Source organism: Acartia tonsa, chromosome 9 (assembly GCF_053477335.1).
Source record: "Acartia tonsa isolate MP-2025a chromosome 9, ASM5347733v1, whole genome shotgun sequence".
Taxonomy (NCBI): domain Eukaryota; kingdom Metazoa; phylum Arthropoda; class Copepoda; order Calanoida; family Acartiidae; genus Acartia; species Acartia tonsa.
In genome coordinates, this window is record NC_137268.1 from 11,147,156 (window position 1) to 11,166,604 (window position 19,449).

The 19,449-nt window shown below is 33.1% G+C and overlaps 2 protein-coding genes across 3 annotated transcripts in view; both read right to left on the bottom strand.

Moving 5' to 3' along the window:
- Nucleotides 1-19,449, bottom strand: part of Naa20A (N-alpha-acetyltransferase 20 A) — a 146,397-nt gene that overhangs the window by 79,425 nt on the left and 47,523 nt on the right. The gene's annotated exons all lie outside the window — the stretch shown is intronic.
- Nucleotides 1-19,449, bottom strand: part of LOC145328217 (cytochrome c oxidase assembly factor 6 homolog) — a 32,991-nt gene that overhangs the window by 5,821 nt on the left and 7,721 nt on the right. For both annotated transcript variants that reach the window (XR_013882395.1, XM_080171818.1), the window contains exons 3-4: nucleotides 2,541-2,567; nucleotides 454-522 (exon numbers count right to left, since the gene is read on the bottom strand). Coding sequence is in view for 1 of the 2 variants with exons in the window: in XM_080171818.1 (XP_080027944.1) it covers nucleotides 454-522; nucleotides 2,541-2,567 (96 nt within the window). In the remaining variant the exon portion in view is untranslated. The remainder of the gene's footprint in view (nucleotides 1-453; nucleotides 523-2,540; nucleotides 2,568-19,449) is intronic.

Below are 19,449 nucleotides of genomic sequence, written 5' to 3' on the forward strand. Positions count from 1 at the left end.
AAAGTCAACAAAGGAACTCAACTAAAAAAAGAGTTACAGGTCTGAGATTTTGCATGGCAGTTGCTTTATAGGGGTAAAATATGGAACTGTAAAGAAACGGCGGCGCAACCGCCGAAAACCGCCGTTTCCCGCCGAATTTTTTTTTTGCCTTTTCTCGGCGGTTTTCGGCGGTTGCGACGCCGTTTCTTCACAGTTCCATATTGTACCCCTATAAAGCAACTGCCATGCAAAATGTCAGACCTGTAACTCTTTTTTTGGTTGAGTTCCTTTGACTTTTAGATTTGGTTTCAAAAAGTGTCACTTTCGCCTCCCCCCCCTTTCTTATTAATTTCAAACATTTCATTTACATTCTGTAGATACAATTTAGAGAGCGTAGCAACTCTACAATTATTACTGCAATGCGTTCGGCTGATTTTGACATTAATTATGTTGCCATGGTGCTTATCTACTTACTTGTGGACACATAGCTTCATATTTACTTCTAACTTCTTTACAGTCTGCTGCTTCTGCGTCTCCATTTACCTAAAAATATATATCTTAGATACTATACTTATATTAAGTAACAGGTTCTATGTGTGTCTGTGTGTACTAAGAAATCACTCCTAGAAAAAATGACCCTCCCTAAATATGTGTATTCCTTATTTAAAAAACCATAAAAAAAATTATTTTATTAAAGTTAACATAAAGGGGGGGGGGGAGGGGGCGAAAGTAACACTTTTTGAAACCAAAACTAAAAGTCAACAAAGGAACTCATCTAAAAAAAGAGTTACAGGTCTGAGATTTTGCATGGCAGTTGCTTTATAGGGGTAAATATATGGAACTGTGAAGAAACGGCAGCGCAACCGCCGAAAACCGCCGTTTCCCGCCGAATTTTTTTTTTGCCTTTTCTCGGCGGTTTTAGGCGGTTGCGACGCCGTTTCTTCACAGTTCCATATTGTACCCCTATAAAGCAACTGCCATGCAAAATGTCAAACCTGTAACTCTTTTTTTAGTGGAGTTCCTTTGACTTTTAGTTTTGGTCATTTTCGACCCCCCCCCCTTTTATCGTTCTACTACTGTTTTTTAAGCCTTAAAACTCACACCTCTCCTCTACGGAATTTTAACACAACCTACCTCTCCCTTTTTTAATCATTTGAACTTTTACAAAAAAAATCCCTTATATTTTCACTGGATACTTCATAAGAATAATTGTATTGGAAGTACGTACAGACTCTAATAATTCTATAGCTGTACCAATAAAAAGCATTTTCAATTATGATGTTTTTCCACAAAGTGTCAATTGAGGACTGAATAACCCCCCCCACCCTAATCTTAAAATATGTAAATTGAAAATAACGGTGGAGTTACTCCTTAGCTTTAATTCTGCGGAGGGCCCAAACCTTGGGAGACTACCGTTCAAAGTACACATTATAACCCATTCTAACCAAACGTAATAAACAAAAAAAGCGGGTGGGGGGGGGGGTGTCTGTGCCCGCCAAGGCACTTTAGGGGAAATTGCGACAAACTAGAACTGTACAGAATTGAAAAATGAGCACGCATAAGAATAATAGCAACTTGGCAAAGCAATAAGAGTTAAACTAATGATGGTTTCATTTCATTTTTAACAAGTTCAAATGAGTACAAAACTGCAGCTGAATCTAAAATGGTAAAGTGTTCCAATTTATATATAATATATTAAACTACCAACACCCCCAACCCCATTTTTAATTTTGTTTTTTTTTTGGAGGGGGGGAATTTTTTCTAGTAAATCAATGTCCAATGTAGCATAACCGACAGAACAACAAACCAAGTAAGGCATACACATTTATATGAGGAATCTTCCCCCCAAAACATCATCCATCTATCTTAAATAGGGTCTTAGAAAATTACATCTTACTCAACACATTGCAAATTGACTATTGGAATTATAGAGTAGCTTTGCGACGCTGCAATTATTTCATTTGTTAAAATTCATTTTTTAACCATAGTAAATCAAAATAAGATTATTGAAATAAAGGAGTATAAGCTATATAGAATTTAACGTGCATGTTAAAAGAACCTACACATGCGAACATTAATAGCTCACATTAATTATTCTTGATAATTTTGAATGGATGCATCGTGAAACATTACAGATTAGATAGCACAAATTACATATGCAATAGTAGTTGGAGGTTTATGTGAGTGGACAATAAAATCTCCAAAACCGCTGTCCTGTTATCAAGTTTTGAAATGAAATAAAAGCGGCTTGGGATTACAATAATAATTCGCCAAATAAATGACAGCTACACGTTTTTTTAACATTGCTTTATCAGCTGGCTGGCATAAAGGTCAGGTATCTAAAGGGATAAGACAATGGCGAAAAAAAATTATGTCCATCCCCAACTTAATGTACCAAAAAATCTAAATTCATTAAAAGCCCCAAAGTTTTTAAGCTAACGAATAGAAAACATTATTATAAAACTTTGGGGACTGGTGTAATAAACAGCCCAATGTCCCCTCCCTCTTTGCATAAAGGTGGAAATGGTTTCCAGCTGGCTAAAGAAATAACAATTTCTTACCTTGTCCATACAGGCCCAAAAATCATCCTGAAAAAGAAAAAAAATACATTATTATTACCTAGTATAAAATATAAAAAAATGAATTCTATTACAAATGTTAATCTTAAGTTTTGATAAGTCCCAAAAAACTACAATCTCATTAACGTTTCAATCGATTATAAAAATGAAAAATATTTGTTTTTTAATGTTCATTTTTTAATTCTATTAGAATACGAATTGATACTCCTAATCTATTTTAAACATCCCTTATCCGAGGTGCGCACGTGAAAATTTTCACATCACGCTTATGCAGTATGCAAAAAAAATAGACATTTGCACTAATTTTAATTAGGCTTTTCAATAAATGAATGTAAAAAACAAAAGGCAAGAAAATCAGTGCACTTTTAAGTGTACTTTTTGAATTAGTTTTTAAGGTAATAAATGAGGGGCGAGAATATGGATGTAGAATATACTTGGATATTCTGACAGGGGAAAAATTGTAGTCAATTAAGGTTGCTTTTTCCCTGCCATTAATTGGTCAGTTTGTTCATCCAGTAGGAGGGAAGGGAAAGGGTAAATGGGGATGGAGGGAAGGGATAGTTATTTTAGCCCACTACAAGTTTTACTTTATTAGGGAACATGAAAAACTGGTGTAAGATCCAAGTAATAATAAATCAATTGGGGAGAGCTTGTTGTCAAACCTTTACTTTCAATCAGAATTGAGCTAATTTTAAAGATTAATTCAGGGGTAAATTGATTTTTTCAAAACCCCTGTAAATAAAAAAGTTTGAACACTGGTAGTTTTAAAGACCCAATCATGCGGGCTACAAACGTCCAAAAATAACCTAACCTCAAGAAATAAACAAACGAAAAACTACCACCCCTCACTTTCAAATTATTTTTAGAAGAGGAGGGGGGGGGGGGGGAGTTCTGTGCTTAGCAAGGCACTTTGAGTGAAAACGCCCAACTTAATGTAGCTTACTTGGTTAAAATTCAATAGCCTTGATGAATTTTAATCAGCTGTCTATATCACTATTTTTGTCAATGCATTATTTAGAGGGTTCATTTTTTATTTCTGCATTTGTGCACATATAAGAATAATAAGAATTAAATTAATATTATTAAACTTTTTATCTACAGAATAATTTGTGTTGCACAGATTGTACAATCTACAATGTACAGTAAGATTCATATAAAATAACTTTTGACCAAAAAAAACCTTCAATGCTTTAATTCATAGTGTTTTCATATGATATTATCTAGGTTTTAAAGAACAGATATAATGAAAAATGGACATTAGTTGTACTGTAATTGTATTTTAATAATACACAAAATGGTTATTTTTCTTGCTATCTTTCTAAAAAAAAAGCGGTAATCAATCCATGATTTTGATCTACAAATCATACCCTTCAGTGTTATAGTTTCTTGTTTTGGTGTAAATTAGGTTCTAGTTAACCATTGCATTGTTTAAAAAATATTATTTGATAACAACCTTAGAGAGTGAATTCCTAATTCATTTTTTTTATGATTGGCGGCTACGCCCCTATACAGTCTTCAAGGGGTATTTAAGGAAAAAAGTGGTTTGAGTTAGTTTAAATAAAAATGGAGGAGGGGGGGGGGGGGGGGGGAGTGAAAAATTTTTTAGGTGCAATTTCCCGTGTACCTTCCCCTACTACAATAGTCATAAACCTTTCCTGGACCTATAAGAATCTTCCAAGTAAAGAAGAAAATTGTTGGTTCAGCGGTTAGAAAGATAATTAAATACCAACACACACAAGCAGACAGCAATAAATCTTTTTTAGGAGGTTTAAATTAAGCTTTATTGCAGAGATGCTACGCTGTTTAAAACGAAATGAAACTCCATGCTTTTAGAGTCTGGTCTTGATAAGAATCAAAATAACAAAAATTGGGTTGACAGGTCTTTCAGCATTTACAATTTAAAACGTGCATTGCATTATTTATCAAGAATTTGATTTCAGTTTTCAGTCTGAAAGAATGTTTGATTTTATTTTAATAAAAAAGGGAAAAATTAACTTTATTTTTATCATATTCCCTCATGAAGCAAGTTGTCAACGGGGATCTTCTTTCTTAAATTTACCTAACCTTATGTAGGCATCTTTAATCCGTTTTCATACTCCTATGACTCTAAAGGTAAAGGGGTAGTTTCACGAAATGCATTTGAACTTAATTTAGTGAACCGCATATTTTTTCATGGTTAATTGGTTAAACTACATTTATATGGCATATATTTGAAAGAATTTCAATTTTCTACCACGTAGTTTTTAAAATATCAAGACTTGAAAATCGTCTTTTTAAATTGCATATATCACAAAAAGACGATTTTCAAGTCTTGGTATTTTAAAAACTACGTGGGAGAAAATTGAAATTCTTTCAAATATATGCCATATAAATATAGTTAAACCAATTAACTAGCAAAAAATAAGCGGTTCACTAAATTAATGCATTTCGTGAAACTACCCTTTTAAAGTTTCAATAAAAGCATTAACACACCAACAAGATGCCTATGAAAGGAAAGGACTTCCAGTATGGTTTTGAGATAACCGCTGGATTAGAATCAGTTCTAAGCCATACTAAAAAATCATTGAAGGCCCTGGCTAACAAAACTGGAGTTAATCTTGTAATTTATTGTTTTGCTATCCGCGGAAAACTGTCTATAATACGATGCGATAATTAACTGTTATTGTATTAACTTCAACTTGAGAAAACTTTGGGGATTTGCAGTTAAAATTTCTATTCTCTGCTGATTATTAATCTAATAATATCAAAATATAAATTAAGTTTTTTTTTAATGCAACCATCTCGTAATCAATGATTAAATGGCACTTAGAATTCGAATTTCGATCTGAAATTTTGCAGGAGTAATCCTTGGTAGGTCCATTTTCCCTAAATCGAACAAAAAGTTGGAAAAGTAACGGCTGGCGGCTCGGCCGTTTAGCCGTTTTTTGCCTATTTTCAGGGCAAATTCATCATTAATTACGTAGAGATCAACTTTTAAAAACATATTTTTGATTTAATTTATGTTAAATGATAGCAATAACCATTTTTAAAATTTCTAGTACCAACAGCTACCGGCTAGAACCGTTTGATAAGGGTTTTAAGCGAAAAAAAGTATTATATGGAGATAGGTTTCGTGACTAATATGCTCTTAAGATTGGCAAAAAATGGCAAAACGGCTGACCCGCCAGCAGTTAACCGTTACTTTTCCAACTTTTTGTTCGATTTAGGGAAAATAGACCTACCAAGGATTATTCATGCAAAATTTCAGATCGAAATTCGAATTCTAAGTGCCATTTAATCACTGATTACGAGATGGTTGCTTTAATCCCCCCCCCCCTTACATATTTTTTTTAGCTATTTGAAGTGGGCTAGAAATCAACCTTATTAGACAATTACTCAAAGCCCTAAAATAATGGACTTAAAAGTGTATTAAACTGTATATAAGACATTTGCGGATATATTGATACCATTAATTTGCCTATTAGATAAAAAAAGTATGTTTTTTTTAATATTTTTCTCTTGCTACAAATCAAATTTCAAATTTGAGTCACCAAAAATGCTTAACTAATTTTTGCTCTAGAAGAATCATTTTTTGGAGTTAGAAAGTGCTTAATACCTCATTTTAATCGCCTGGCATTGCTTTATAATATACAGGTAATGACTTGGTTGTTTATAGAACAGCTGACTAAAAAACCGAGGTTTTGTGATAATCCCACTTTTGTTGTTGCTCCATAAATGATATTTTTTTTCTTAATTTTTTTGGCTGTAAAGAAGCTTTATATATTCATATAACATCCACCTAAATTTGACTTTTGATATATTATTTATAACATCACCAGAAGGAATTGAATTTTGGAAAAAAATATCAATTTATATTTTACACTGTTATGCATTGTTCTTGTTCTTGTTTCTAAAAAATATTTATATTATTAAAAAGAGAATTATTTAACGCTTCTATAGGTATGTTTATAATTTTTCTAGGCTAAATATAACTATAATTACACCATTTTAAAGTTAAACATCATAACATATAAACTCACTTAGTGAATCGGTCTGTATTATTAAGCTGCCAATCCTTAAAACAGCTGCATTTCATTATTCTATTATATAAAGTAGTAAGCTTTTTTGTCTGTAGCTTAAGATTTTGATAACTAATGTACCTATTGACTTCTCTGTTTTATGGAAGCTTCTTATAGGTCCTGGATAGTTTTAGAATATTGAAAAAAAATATCAATTTTTATTTTACACTGCTATGCAGGGTGGGCATACAAAAAACCCACCCAAAAAAACCCACCCAGGGTTTTTTAAAAAACCCATTGAAAAAAAACCCAAGGATTTTTGGGTTTTTGAAAAAACATTGAAATTTCACATTAAAATTTACAAATTAAACCTCTATTTACACAAAGACTAGGATCTAATAACATTTTAAAGCAAATTTTCCCTAAAAAACATAAAAAAATATGAAGTAATTATATAAATGATACTCTACTTATTGTTTAAATGTTTATGAAATTACTTTCTCTCAAAACTTAATTTCAGAAAACGCTTTGCTACTAAATTGATGATATATAAATTGTGTAAATTACATAATTATAATTGATTTTTTAAACTAAAACATAACAATTTATGAAAGGAAATAGTTACAGTGGCGTGCAGAGGGTTTTATTAAGGGGATGTAAAAAGACCTTAATAATTTCTGGGAGGGGGGGGGGGGTGTTGACAGCTTAAGAATAGAGGAGTAGGTTCCATGTTTTGAAGCTTTTAACCTCCCCTCCCTCTTAATAGAATATTTTGTGCACCATTGCTAATAAGGGTTTATAATAAATCGGAATGCCAGCTTTCTTCATTATCTATCTTGTTTATTGTGAAATCTTGCTTACCTTTTACCTACAACAACATAAACATTAATATTTCATCAATATATCAAATGTATTTGACTCCTAAAGGAAAAACCCAATAAAACCCTAAAAAACCCATAAAAACCCAGGGTTTTAAGGGTTTTTAAGGGTTGGGTTGGGCTTTTTTAAAAAACCCTGGGTTTTTCCCCACCCTGCTGCTATGCATTGTTCTTGTTCTTGTTTCTAAAAGATATTTTTATAATTAAAAAGAGAATTATATAACGCTTCTATAGGTATGTTTATCATTTTTCTAGTCTAAATATAACTATAATTTCAACATTTTTTAAACATCATCATATTCAAGTTATACTTTGAAAGAAAAATAATTGCCCCCCCCCAAAAAAAAAAAAAAAAATTCTCCCCACAAGTGTCTTTCTAAAAGTTTACATGCATCAGCGAGCCTCCCCATTATCCAAAATATTTTCTTTTCATTTTTTGGTCTCTTATATGATGTTCAGACAGAAAGTGTATGTAGCACATTTAAAATTAGAAAATCATTGAAAATCAAGCCACTCTAATGTACAGCATTTATTTCTTCAATTCCACAGTACAAAATTATTCCTGTATTTAAATTTAACATATCATATACGAAAAAATATTCTTGTATTTAAAATTAAAAATCAAGTTGGAATTTTTTTACAATTTTTAAATTTTTTAATAATGTACAGCAAATTATTTCCTTTTTATCTCATGTTTTTAAATTTATAAGATAGTTAGAATAAATTACAGAAATAATGAAAGTTTTAAAGAAGAGAGCGTCAGGGGGGGGGGGGGGTCGAGGGGGGTTTCCCCCCTCAGGAGAGGGGGGGTTGAGGGGGGTCTCCCCCCTCAGAAAAAGCTTGGGCTTAAATCTTCAACAAATAAAGAAAACAAAATTATTTTAAAAATTTCTTTTTTATGTTAAATATTATTATTTTTGTGACACTTGATTTTGAATGACAAAAAATGTTGAAATAAATATTACCCACTGTATGAAATGTTAAATTAGAAATCAATAATGATGTTGGAAAATTTATTCTCATTTTATACTCTGAAAAAAGGAATTGACAAAAAATAATAATTTTTATTCCAAACTTTTAAAACAGCATGCCTATTTCTTATTGGTTGACACTCGAATTAAAATAAAATAATGAATATTATTTCAAGACCAGAAATAAATTTGAAATAAATAATTTTCTTTCCCCTATATTTTTTATTCCAAAATGCCAAGAATTAATTTTGAAATAAAATAATTTTCTTTCCAATATTTTCATTCCTTTTTCTTATTGGACGTCATTTTGTGTCCAATGAGAGACTAGTGTTTAAATATTTTAAAGCTTATTACAGCATTTATTTTGAATATGATAATAGCAACATTCTTTCATTAAATGTGATAAATATTTTAAAAAAGCTCAATGAAGTTTCGTCGAGACGAACAGACCAATCCTAAATATAGAGTAGCTGCGCTCCTTATTACCAGATATCACCACTGAAGCGTGAATTAAAAAGACAGTACATTGAGTACTCGATAAATAGAGTCAGGGATCTTAAGGGAAAAGACAATGGCCGGTAAATTTATATACATCCCAATTGATTATACACAAAATATCCCTTCTGTAGATTACAATTAGTTGTTAAACCAGCTAATCAAACTTTAATTAAAATCTCCATAGTTGTTGAGCCAACGAATAACAAAACGTTATTATAAAACTTTGGGGAATAGTGTAACAAACAGCCCAATGTCCCCTCCCTCCCTGTGATTTAGTAGTAGCATAGCAAATGTATATATAACCAGTCTGTAAGTCCATCAAAGTTATGTCTACAATAATCAGGGGCTGCTATTGAGCCAATTATTAGCAATTTAAATTGCCGCAAAATTTAATATTTTGTCGGGGTAAAGTTTGAGTGTAATTTTTTTATGTAACTGAAGGGGAATGGGTAAAATGGGAGGGAGAAAAAGGGAAAGGGGGTTGTGGGGAAATTTTCCTTTTATATTTGTATGTCAGAATCACATTCCCTTTTCCCTGACAATAATGTAGGGTCTATGTTATTTTTAAACGAGTTCGAATATATTAGTTAAGGTATCCTTACAATAATAGTGAGGGTAAGAAGAATGCCTTCACTTATAAAAAGACAAAACTCCCTTAAATGCAATTTTTAAATGCCTTTAACTTTTTTGTTATTGAAGGTTTCAAATTTAGAGCATTGGGTCTTATTGCAAAAGTCATTCAGCAGTTAGAGCTGTGTATTTCCTGCAGGCTTCCTTTAAATAATCTAACTTTTAGTGTTAGGCTTGAATCATGATTGGTTTGCACATAGGATCCAAACTTTCCTACTACCGATAATTTTAGGGTAATTTGGTTTATCATTGATGTATGTTGTATTTTTTTGTTGATTCCTTGAGAAAATGTCTCAAAGAAATTACAAAAAATGTAAAATGTTGAATTCAATAAGATAAGAAAAATAATAAGAAATTAACTTCCAAAATTTCTTTCAATTGATTTTCTTTGTTCCCTATTAAAGGGATGGTAACTCTTTGACCAATTCAATAGTCATAAAAGTCAATTTGATTATTGTGCTTCTTAATGTTCTAATGCGTGTAACATTAAGTTCATAATAACTTTTGTTATATTATTTTTTTTTTAAACAAGTAAGTGTAAATTTAAAGTCATAATTGTCAAGCAAAAGCATTTTATTAATGTTTCAAATAAAAAGAAATTTCCCAAGTCATGAAAATGTGGCACCCGTATTTAGTTGTCAAGCAAGAATCCTTTGTTTTATTTTCTACTAGAAATTGCGCCTACATACTTTCTTACCACTCTATACACTACTGGACTGTATTCTTTATGTGAAGCTATACTAAAAATGTTTACTTGTTAAGTAGGTAAGATCTATATGAATATATTGTTAAACATTGCTCAAAGATGGTTTTACTTTGGAGGACCTGCTAGGGTATACTAGTTTCCATTAGAAATTCATGTTATCCTAAGATTACGCGATGGTTTTAACCACCAACGCCCCCCCCCCCCCACCCTCATATTTGGTCTTATAAATTGCGTAACAAATTAAGTAAGAATTTAATAAAAAAGATGCCATTGAAAGTCTGAAAAAATGGTTCTTATTTACAGGGAAGCTCTTCATAGGTCCTCTAATGGTTTATAACTATATTGGAGGAGGGTATCACCACCCTCACAAGAGATTAGCTCCAAAATAGGTCGATGACAAATTAAATCCACGCTGTATCACGGGATGGGGGCGTGATTGAAATATGTAGTATACTCCTTTGATTAAACTCAATTTACGGGTTTTTATATAATTGCAACGTAGTTATAAGACTTTTGGTAGCAACAAATTGAGACGTTGGGTATCCCTTTAACTGAACCGATTTTTGATTAGTCAACGGTCTAAATTTGTCTCGGCCAGGATATGATTAAAAGCCTAAATCGGCCAAGGAATAGCCGAGTACAATATTTTTAAACTTAAAAAATTAAAAATAAAGAGCTAAATGATTTATTGTGTCTTTCTCTTTTTATCGACAGACGCACTTGGATATATTATTTTCATAATTAATTATATGTATTTCCCATGTTAACGTCACCTTATGTGTAAATTTGGTGAGCCACAGTATTGAGTAGCGTTGTTAAGTTAGGATGGAAGAATTTTGTAATGAAAGCAAAAGTGGGGTAGAGGATAAGGGATGGGGTAAAACGGGTTATCATAATGTTTTATTTTCTTGACTTTAAGTTAAACTCTATCCCAAAATAAATTCCCCCCCCACCCAATTTAAAAAAAAACTTTTTCGTTTTAAAACTACAATTGAAAGGGGGAGGGGTTGACTCCCACTTCAGAAGGCACCAAGGCCTCTAGGGGCGTAAACGCTAGTTCTTAATAAAGGACTTAATCCCAACATGAAAAAAAATGCTCCAAATTTTGTGTCAATGAAACTCACCACTATGGGAAAAAATGTTTTAAATTCACTTGCAGCTGCATTCAGGGAACGGGGTATGATAACTTAAAGAAATTCTATTTTTCCTCCATCCATTAACTGGTGCCTAGAGAGCACTGGCCTCTACCCGCTATGTTTTAAAATAAATTGCAAATAATTTTGTTAATTTTGTTTTGCCTAAATAACCCCTACGGGGACTAATACTCCAAACCTCATTTTCAATTTATTTCAGTAATTTGTTGGTAGTTCTGTACTCGCCCAGCAATGAATTATGTTACAGCATGTTGTAATTGTCATCAACAAAAAAAAATGTAAATAAATGTTTTGATAAATATCAGGTGCCATATCTATCTCCTTGGTGCATTTAAAAAGTCCTAAGGCATACTTTTCTTTTGCGTCTGTACATTGTTTTAAAGAAGCGCTTCTACTCTTTAGTCCCTTTATAAAAGTAACAGAATGTATGTGTGTCTAACTGTACCGTTGAATCTTACTAACCACTGAACCAATATGTTCCTCTTTACATCGAAGCTTCTCATAGGTCATTGGAAGATTTATAACTGTTTTAGAGGAGGGTACAACCGCCCTCTCAAGTGAATACGTCCACGGAAGAAAAAAAAACGCTCCCCTCCCCTCCAAAAGTGTTTTTTTGGAACTAAAAATGAAAGTGAGGGGTTATTTTACTCCACCCCCCACCACATTAAGTACTTTTAGAGACCTCAAGGGGCGTAGCTGATATTAATTAACATAATAGGATAATAGCTTAAATACCAATATCATCAATGGACTATAATTTACATTTTCGTTCGTATTTAAAAGGGGGGGGGGAAAATGTGGTGACTCGTGCCACGACATACCAGCAATTTTATTTTGGGTGCTACTCCCTTAGTTTTAGAGATAATTGGGTGAAATCTTTTGGGCTGGGTCACTAATTACCCCAACTAGAGGTATCTTTCAAAAAAAACGGCGGCGGGTCCGCCGCTCCCGCCGTTCGCCGCCATTTTCCGCCGCCGCCAAAAAAAATTTTTTTATTGCATTTCTCGCCGAATTAGGCAATTTGGAATCATTTGAGACCATGTTATTTTTTTCAAAAATTTTTCCCCTTATAACCAACCCTGCGGGGGGACTTAGTCATTTTTTTTCAAATTCTCGTTTATCAAGGTATATCTTAAATTCAGTGCCTCTCCTGAGCTTTTAAAGATATTGAGACAAAACCTTTTGAGGTAGATCAGTAAAAAATATTTGAATAAAAAATGGCGGCGATACCGCCGCTCCCGCCGTCCACCGCCATTTTCCGCCGCCGCCGCCAAAATTTTTTTTATTGCATTTCTCGCCGAATTAGGCAATTTGGAATCATTTGAGACCATGTTATTTTTTTCAAAAATTTTTCCCCTTATAACCAACCCTGCATGGGGACTCTTTAGGTATATCTTAAATTCAGTGCCTCTCCTAAGCTTTTAAAGATATTGAAACAAAATCTTTTGAGGTAGATCAGCAAAAAAATATTTGAATAAAAAATGGCGGCGATACCCCCGCCATCCACCGCCATTTTCCGCCACCCACAGGACGGCTTGTAAGGGGAAAAATTTTTGAAAAAAATAATATGGTCTCAAATGATTCCAAATTGCCTAATTCGGCGAGAAATGCAATAAAAAAAATTTTGGCGGCGGCGGCGGAAAATGGCGGTGGACGGCGGGAGCGGCGGTACCGCCGCCATTTTTTATTCAAATATTTTTTACTGATCTACCTCAAAAGGTTTTGTCTCAATATCTTTAAAAGCTTAGGAGAGGCACTGAATTTAAGATATACCTTGATAAACGAGAATTTGAAAAAAAATGACTAAGTCCCCCCGCAGGGTTGGTTATAAGGGGAAAAATTTTTGAAAAAAATAACATGGTCTCAAATGATTCCAAATTGCCTAATTCGGCGAGAAATGCAATAAAAAAAATTTTGGCGGTGGCGGCGGAAAATGGCGGTGGACGGCGGGAGCGGCGGTATCGCCGCCATTTTTTATTCAAATATTTTTTACTGATCTACCTCAAAAGGTTTTGTCTCAATATCTTTAAAAGCTCAGGAGAGGCACTGAATTTAAGATATACCTTGATAAACGAGAATTTGAAAAAAAATGACTAAGTCCCCCCGCAGGGTTGGTTATAAGGGGAAAAATTTTTGAAAAAAATAACATGGTCTCAAATGATTCCAAATTGCCTAATTCGGCGAGAAATGCAATAAAAAATTTTTTTTTGGCGGCGGCGGAAAATGGCGGCGAACGGCGGGAGCGGCGGACCCGCCGCCGTTTTTTTTGAAAGATACCTCTAGTTGGGGTAATTAGTGACCCAGCCCAAAAGATTTCACCCAATTATCTCTAAAACTAAGGGAGTAGCACCCAAAATAAAATTGCTGGTATGTCGTGGCACGAGTCACCACATTTTCCCCCCCCCCTTTTCTGCAATGTTGCAATCCATGTTTTTCCTTCACACTTTAAAATTTCATCTATAGCTTATTGAAATATTTAGTATTGTAAAAACGCCCTTTTCTTTCTATACAATAACACTTTATATCATTATTTGGCCATTGACTGTTTCAAATAGTTTGGAGGATAATAAAAATTAATCATCTACTTAATTTTCTACCATCAACTATTTCAATTCATGTTTTTGATACTTCAATAAAAAGAGTTTATATATAATAAGGATAAATAATACCTACTTAATTCCCAATGAAATTAAAGGGGGGAGGCGGATGTGCCACTTTTTGAAACCAAAACTAAAAGTCAAAGGAACTCAACTAAAAAAAGAGTTACAGGTCTGAGATTTTGCATGGCAGTTGCTTAATAGGGGTACAATTTGGAACTGTAAAGAAACGGCGGCGCAACCGCCGAAAACCGCCGAGAAAAGGCAAAAAAAATTCGGCGGGAAACGCCGGTTTCGGCGGTTGCGCCTCCGTTTCTTCACAGTTCCATATTGTACCCCTATAAAGCAACTGCCATGCAAAATCTCAGACCTGTAACTCTTTTTTTAGATGAGTTCCTTTGTTGACTTTTGGTTTTGGTTTCAAAAAGTGGCACATCCGCCTCCCCCCTTTACAAAACATTTTTTAATTATCTAGGGTTTAAACCCTATCCACCCCCCAGTAGCCGTTAGTTTAAAATTGACATTGGGAATAGTCCCGTTCGTGGCAACGCACCTTAAGGGGCGATTCTTCGTATTTTTCACAGTAGCTTTTCTCCTATTTCTAACCCCTGCGGGGGGGGGGGCTCTAACCGTGCGGGGCCAATTGCCTAACCCTGAGGGGCAAACACCTAACCAAAATTAAACCAATCCTAACCTATAAAAAGCCATTTTAAAAATACGAAAAGCCTTAAGGGGCGTTGCCACGAAAGGAACTATTCCCAATATCAATTTTAAACTAACGGCTACCGGGGGGTGGATGGGGTTTATTTTATGACCAGTGCCCACCTTAAATTTTAGTTTCAATAAGAAAAAGTTATTTTGGAGAACCATATCGGTTTAGCAGTTAGAGAGATCCTTCGGTACACACATATCAGACCCACTGAACTCTGTATAACGGCATCTGAATCAGTTAAATTACCCTTTTTGATCTTTCACAATAATGACTAAAAAAGGCAATACTGTTTCAGAATATCAAAAATCGAAAAAACTTTCATTTACAAAATTAACTTGGAAACTTTAATTATTCTGAAGACTGTAATTATCATTAATGGAACAAAAAAGCTTAGGGGACCATTTGATTAGTTTTTATGAGTTTCCGTTTTCAATTTACTTTCAAGTTGTCAGTACAAATTTTCTAGCTTTTTATATTAATTGTAACAATATCTTTTTTTTTATAAAAAACAAGAACAATTATGTGTAAAAGAAGTAAAATAATAAAAAATCTAATTTGAACCATTAGATAAGAACAGTATAATAGACTACAGTAATAAGATATAACTATTTAGACATAATCAGAAAATGTAATGATGAAACCATTGACATAGAATAGCCAAGTTCTAAAAAGTATTCAGCAATACACAAAAATTTATGTATTTAAAATCTATGTAAGTACTTACAGTCACATTTAAACTATAGTGTAGCTTTTCTGCAAATAAATTGAATTAGCCAAATTTCTATTGAAAATTCTTTTAACAATTAAGTGAGCAAATAACGCTGTAAAATATGACCACAAACATTGTAATTTTTCTCATCTATTAGCAGCGAAGCTACTCTACACTTAAAACATGTCCGACAGTTGGTCTCCGAATAACAAAAAACAACTTAAAGCAAAGAATTTTATTTCCTAATTTTTGCTTTAAACATTGCATATGTAATAGGATGTCTATCGGTCTGTCTGTATTATAGCTGACCGTTGGACCGACATGATTCTCCTTCAATCATATCTTATAGATCCAGAAAAATTTAATGTTTTTAACTATTGTGGAGGAGGCCCCTAGAAAAAATACCCCTTTCACATTTTTTTACATTAAAACTAAACTTTCTCTAACCCCCAGGCATTGAATAAGTCACTTATTTTACATTTTATTCAGGAATAAGGTATAACCAACAAGCAAAATAAATCTAAGATAATATTTGGGGGGCAAATGTAGAGGTCGTCAATTTACAATGTGTTGCCCCCCAACGACAGCTGATAAACACGTATAGGTTTCGTGATTTTTTTCCGAATTAATTTCGTTATTGGTAGAAGCTGCATTTTATTACATTTAACAATACAAATTCTTCTTATTCTAAAGCATTAGGTACTATTTTGTTAAGATTGCTATGCCTATGATAAAAAATATTTTTTGTAATGCTTATAAATTGCACAGAAAGACAGAAAATAATTGCAGTGTACTTTTAGGCCCAAATAATCTGAGATTCAGGGATAATACAATGGACACTACTTAACTTTTCATTCAGTGTGTCTGAGTGTGCGTACTGAATGATCTCGCTTCTCCTTTACAGGGTAGCTTCTTATGGGTCCTTTAAAGGTTTGTAACTATTTTGGGGAGGGTACCAGCACCCTCCTCCAAAGAGAAATCGTCCCTAGAAAAATCGCCATTCCACTAGACAATTTTTTTACTTAATCTATTTAAATTTATTAAAAGTCCATGGAAAAAAATAATAATAATCCCTATTGACTGACTCAATATCCTGGAATCCCTGGAAAATAATAATAATTCCTATTGAATGACTTAAAATCCTGGAATCCCTGGAAAATAATAATAATAATCCCTATTAACTGACTCAATATCCTGGAATCCCTGGAAAATAATAATAATAATCCCTATTAAATGACTCAATATCCTGGAATCACTGGAAAATAATAATAATAATCCCTATTGAATGACTCAATATCCTAAAATCCCTGGAAAATAATAATAATCCCTATTGAATGACTCAATATCCTAAAATCCCTGGAAAATAATAATAATAATCCCTATTGAATGACTTAATAACCTGGAATCCATGGAAAATATAATAATAATCCCTATTGACTGACTCAATATCCTGGAAAATAATAATAATAACCCCTATTGAATGACTCAATATCCTAAAATCCCTGGAAAATAATAATCCCTAATAAATGACTCAATATCCTGGAATCCCTGGAAAATAATAATCCCTATTGAATGACTCAATATCCTGGAATCTCTGGAAAATAATAATAATAATCCCTAATAAATGACTCAATATCCTGGAATCCCTGGAAAATAATAATAATAATCCCTAATGAATGACTCAATATCCTGGAATCCCTGGAAAATAATAATAATAATCCCTAATAAATGACTCAATATCCTGAAATCCCTGGAAATAATAATAATAATCCCTATTGATTGACTCAATATCCTGAAATCCCTGGAAAATAATAATAATAATCCCTAATAAATGACTCAATATCCTGGAATCCCTGGAAAATAATAATAATAATCCCTAATAAATGACTCAATATCCTGAAATCCCTGGAAATAATAATAATAATTCCTATTGACTGACTCAATATCCTGAAATCCCTGGAAATAATAATAATAATCCCTATTAAATGACTCAATATCCTAGAATCCCTGGAAAATAATAATAATAATCCCTTATAAATAACTCAATATCCTGGAATCCCTGGAAAATAAAATCCCTATTGAATAACTCAATATCCTGGAGGTTAAAGGGTGAAATTATTGGTTAGGCACCCCCTCACCACTAACAGCATCTAATTAAAAGGACAATACAGCATTTTATCTTATCTGCAGTAAATGAAACACAAGCCTTTAATTTCCATGTCTTTTTTAAAGCAGTTTTTCAAATATTTATTCTCATTTAAAAACTGGCATTTAAACTAATTTTTAAATATTATACAAGGATATCAGTTAATATGTGAAGTGAAAATAGTGTTACATTTTGATGTCCTCTACGTCCCTAGAGGTCTCTAGGGACACTAAAGGGATGGGGAAAGACGATCCTCCATTTTTAATACAAGAAATTTTTTGGGGGGAGGATTTTTTTCCAGGGGCGATTTATCTTTGCATAATAGAGTTACCCTACCCTACAAGTGTTATAAAACTTCCCTGGACCTATATGAAGCTTCACAGTAAAAAAAAAACATATCGGTAGCTATTCTCAACTTCAAACAGACATCCTGTTACTTTTAAATACGGATGAAAAATTATAGAATCCTAGTTTCCTTTGTAATTTGAAAAACCTCAAATTAGTGAGTCATAATCTTGAAACCCAAAATCCATCTTCATTTTAGAATATTTATTTATCGCACCGTATTATAGACAGCTTTCCGTGGATATTAAAATTCAAAATTATAAGAATAAAACTATTTTTGTTAGCCCCAGGGGGCCGAAGGCCATTTCTAACAACACTGGTATTAATATAATAATTTTGTAATTTAATATTCGTAGAAAATTGTCTGTAGAATGATGCTATACATGATTTTTCAGTATGGCAGAGAACCGGTTCTAATCCAGCGGATATCGATCGGTTTGGATTCTTGGAAGCCATACTGGAATATCCTGTTACAAATAGATTTATTTGAAATCTGCAACATTGCAGGGAGACAGGGATAATACAGTGCAAACAATTCTAAACTCGTTCCACCATTCGGCAGCTTAAAAACTGTGAGGTTGTATGTTGATTGGGTTGTACTAAACCCATGTACGTACAATCTATTCCACAAAAAAAACTTAATCTACTATCCCTTAATATTCTAACCTGTACAAATTAACGTTAAGACTCAAGATCTATCCTGTATGTTCACTTTGAAAATTGATGCAAAACCCAGTGATGAAGGGGACAATGGGCTGTCATGTTTTTTTCTAGTCCCCAAAGTTTTATGAAAGCGTTTTCTTATTCGGATTAGCTAACAACTTTAGGGACTTTTATAGATTTTTTATTAAGCTGAGTGTCTAAACTAAATCTCTCAACCACTAATTGTAATCTATTTGTATCATCATTATAGATGTGAATCAATGTATCGGCCATTGTCTTATCCCTTTAGATCTCTGGGCAAGACCAACGCCCATTTGTAAAATTGAAAGTTGTGCTTTTAGAATTATAATTTGGCGCCAAGTACAATTAACAACCAAAGAAATGGATAAATATAAATAAATGCAGATTAAGCCTTAGACGTTTCCCCTTAAATTGCCTTGTTGAGCACAGAAATCCCCCCTTAATTCAAAAAATAAATTAAAATAAAGGGGCGGGGGGTTAGTTTTTCGTTTATTGATTACTTTAGGTCAGGTTAGATTAGGTTATATTTGGTACTGGGTAAATACTAAATAGCCCCACAGAGATTAGGTACCCGCTAGTAAAGAACCAACAAAAGGTTATGTATAAGTAAAAAAAACATCTTAATTCAAACTTTAAGAAAAATAAGGAGAAGGTTCAGTGTTTGACAGCCACTTTTAAAGAAAAACCAAAAAGGGGGAGGTAGGTTGTGCTAAAATTCCGTAAATGTTTGAGTTTTAAGAATTTAAAATAGAAGTAGAACTCTAAAAGTTGGCATAGCAGTTGCTTTAATGGGGTTTAACGTGGATATGTATAATATTGTACTATACTAGAGCAACTGCCATACAAATTTAGAATTCTACTTC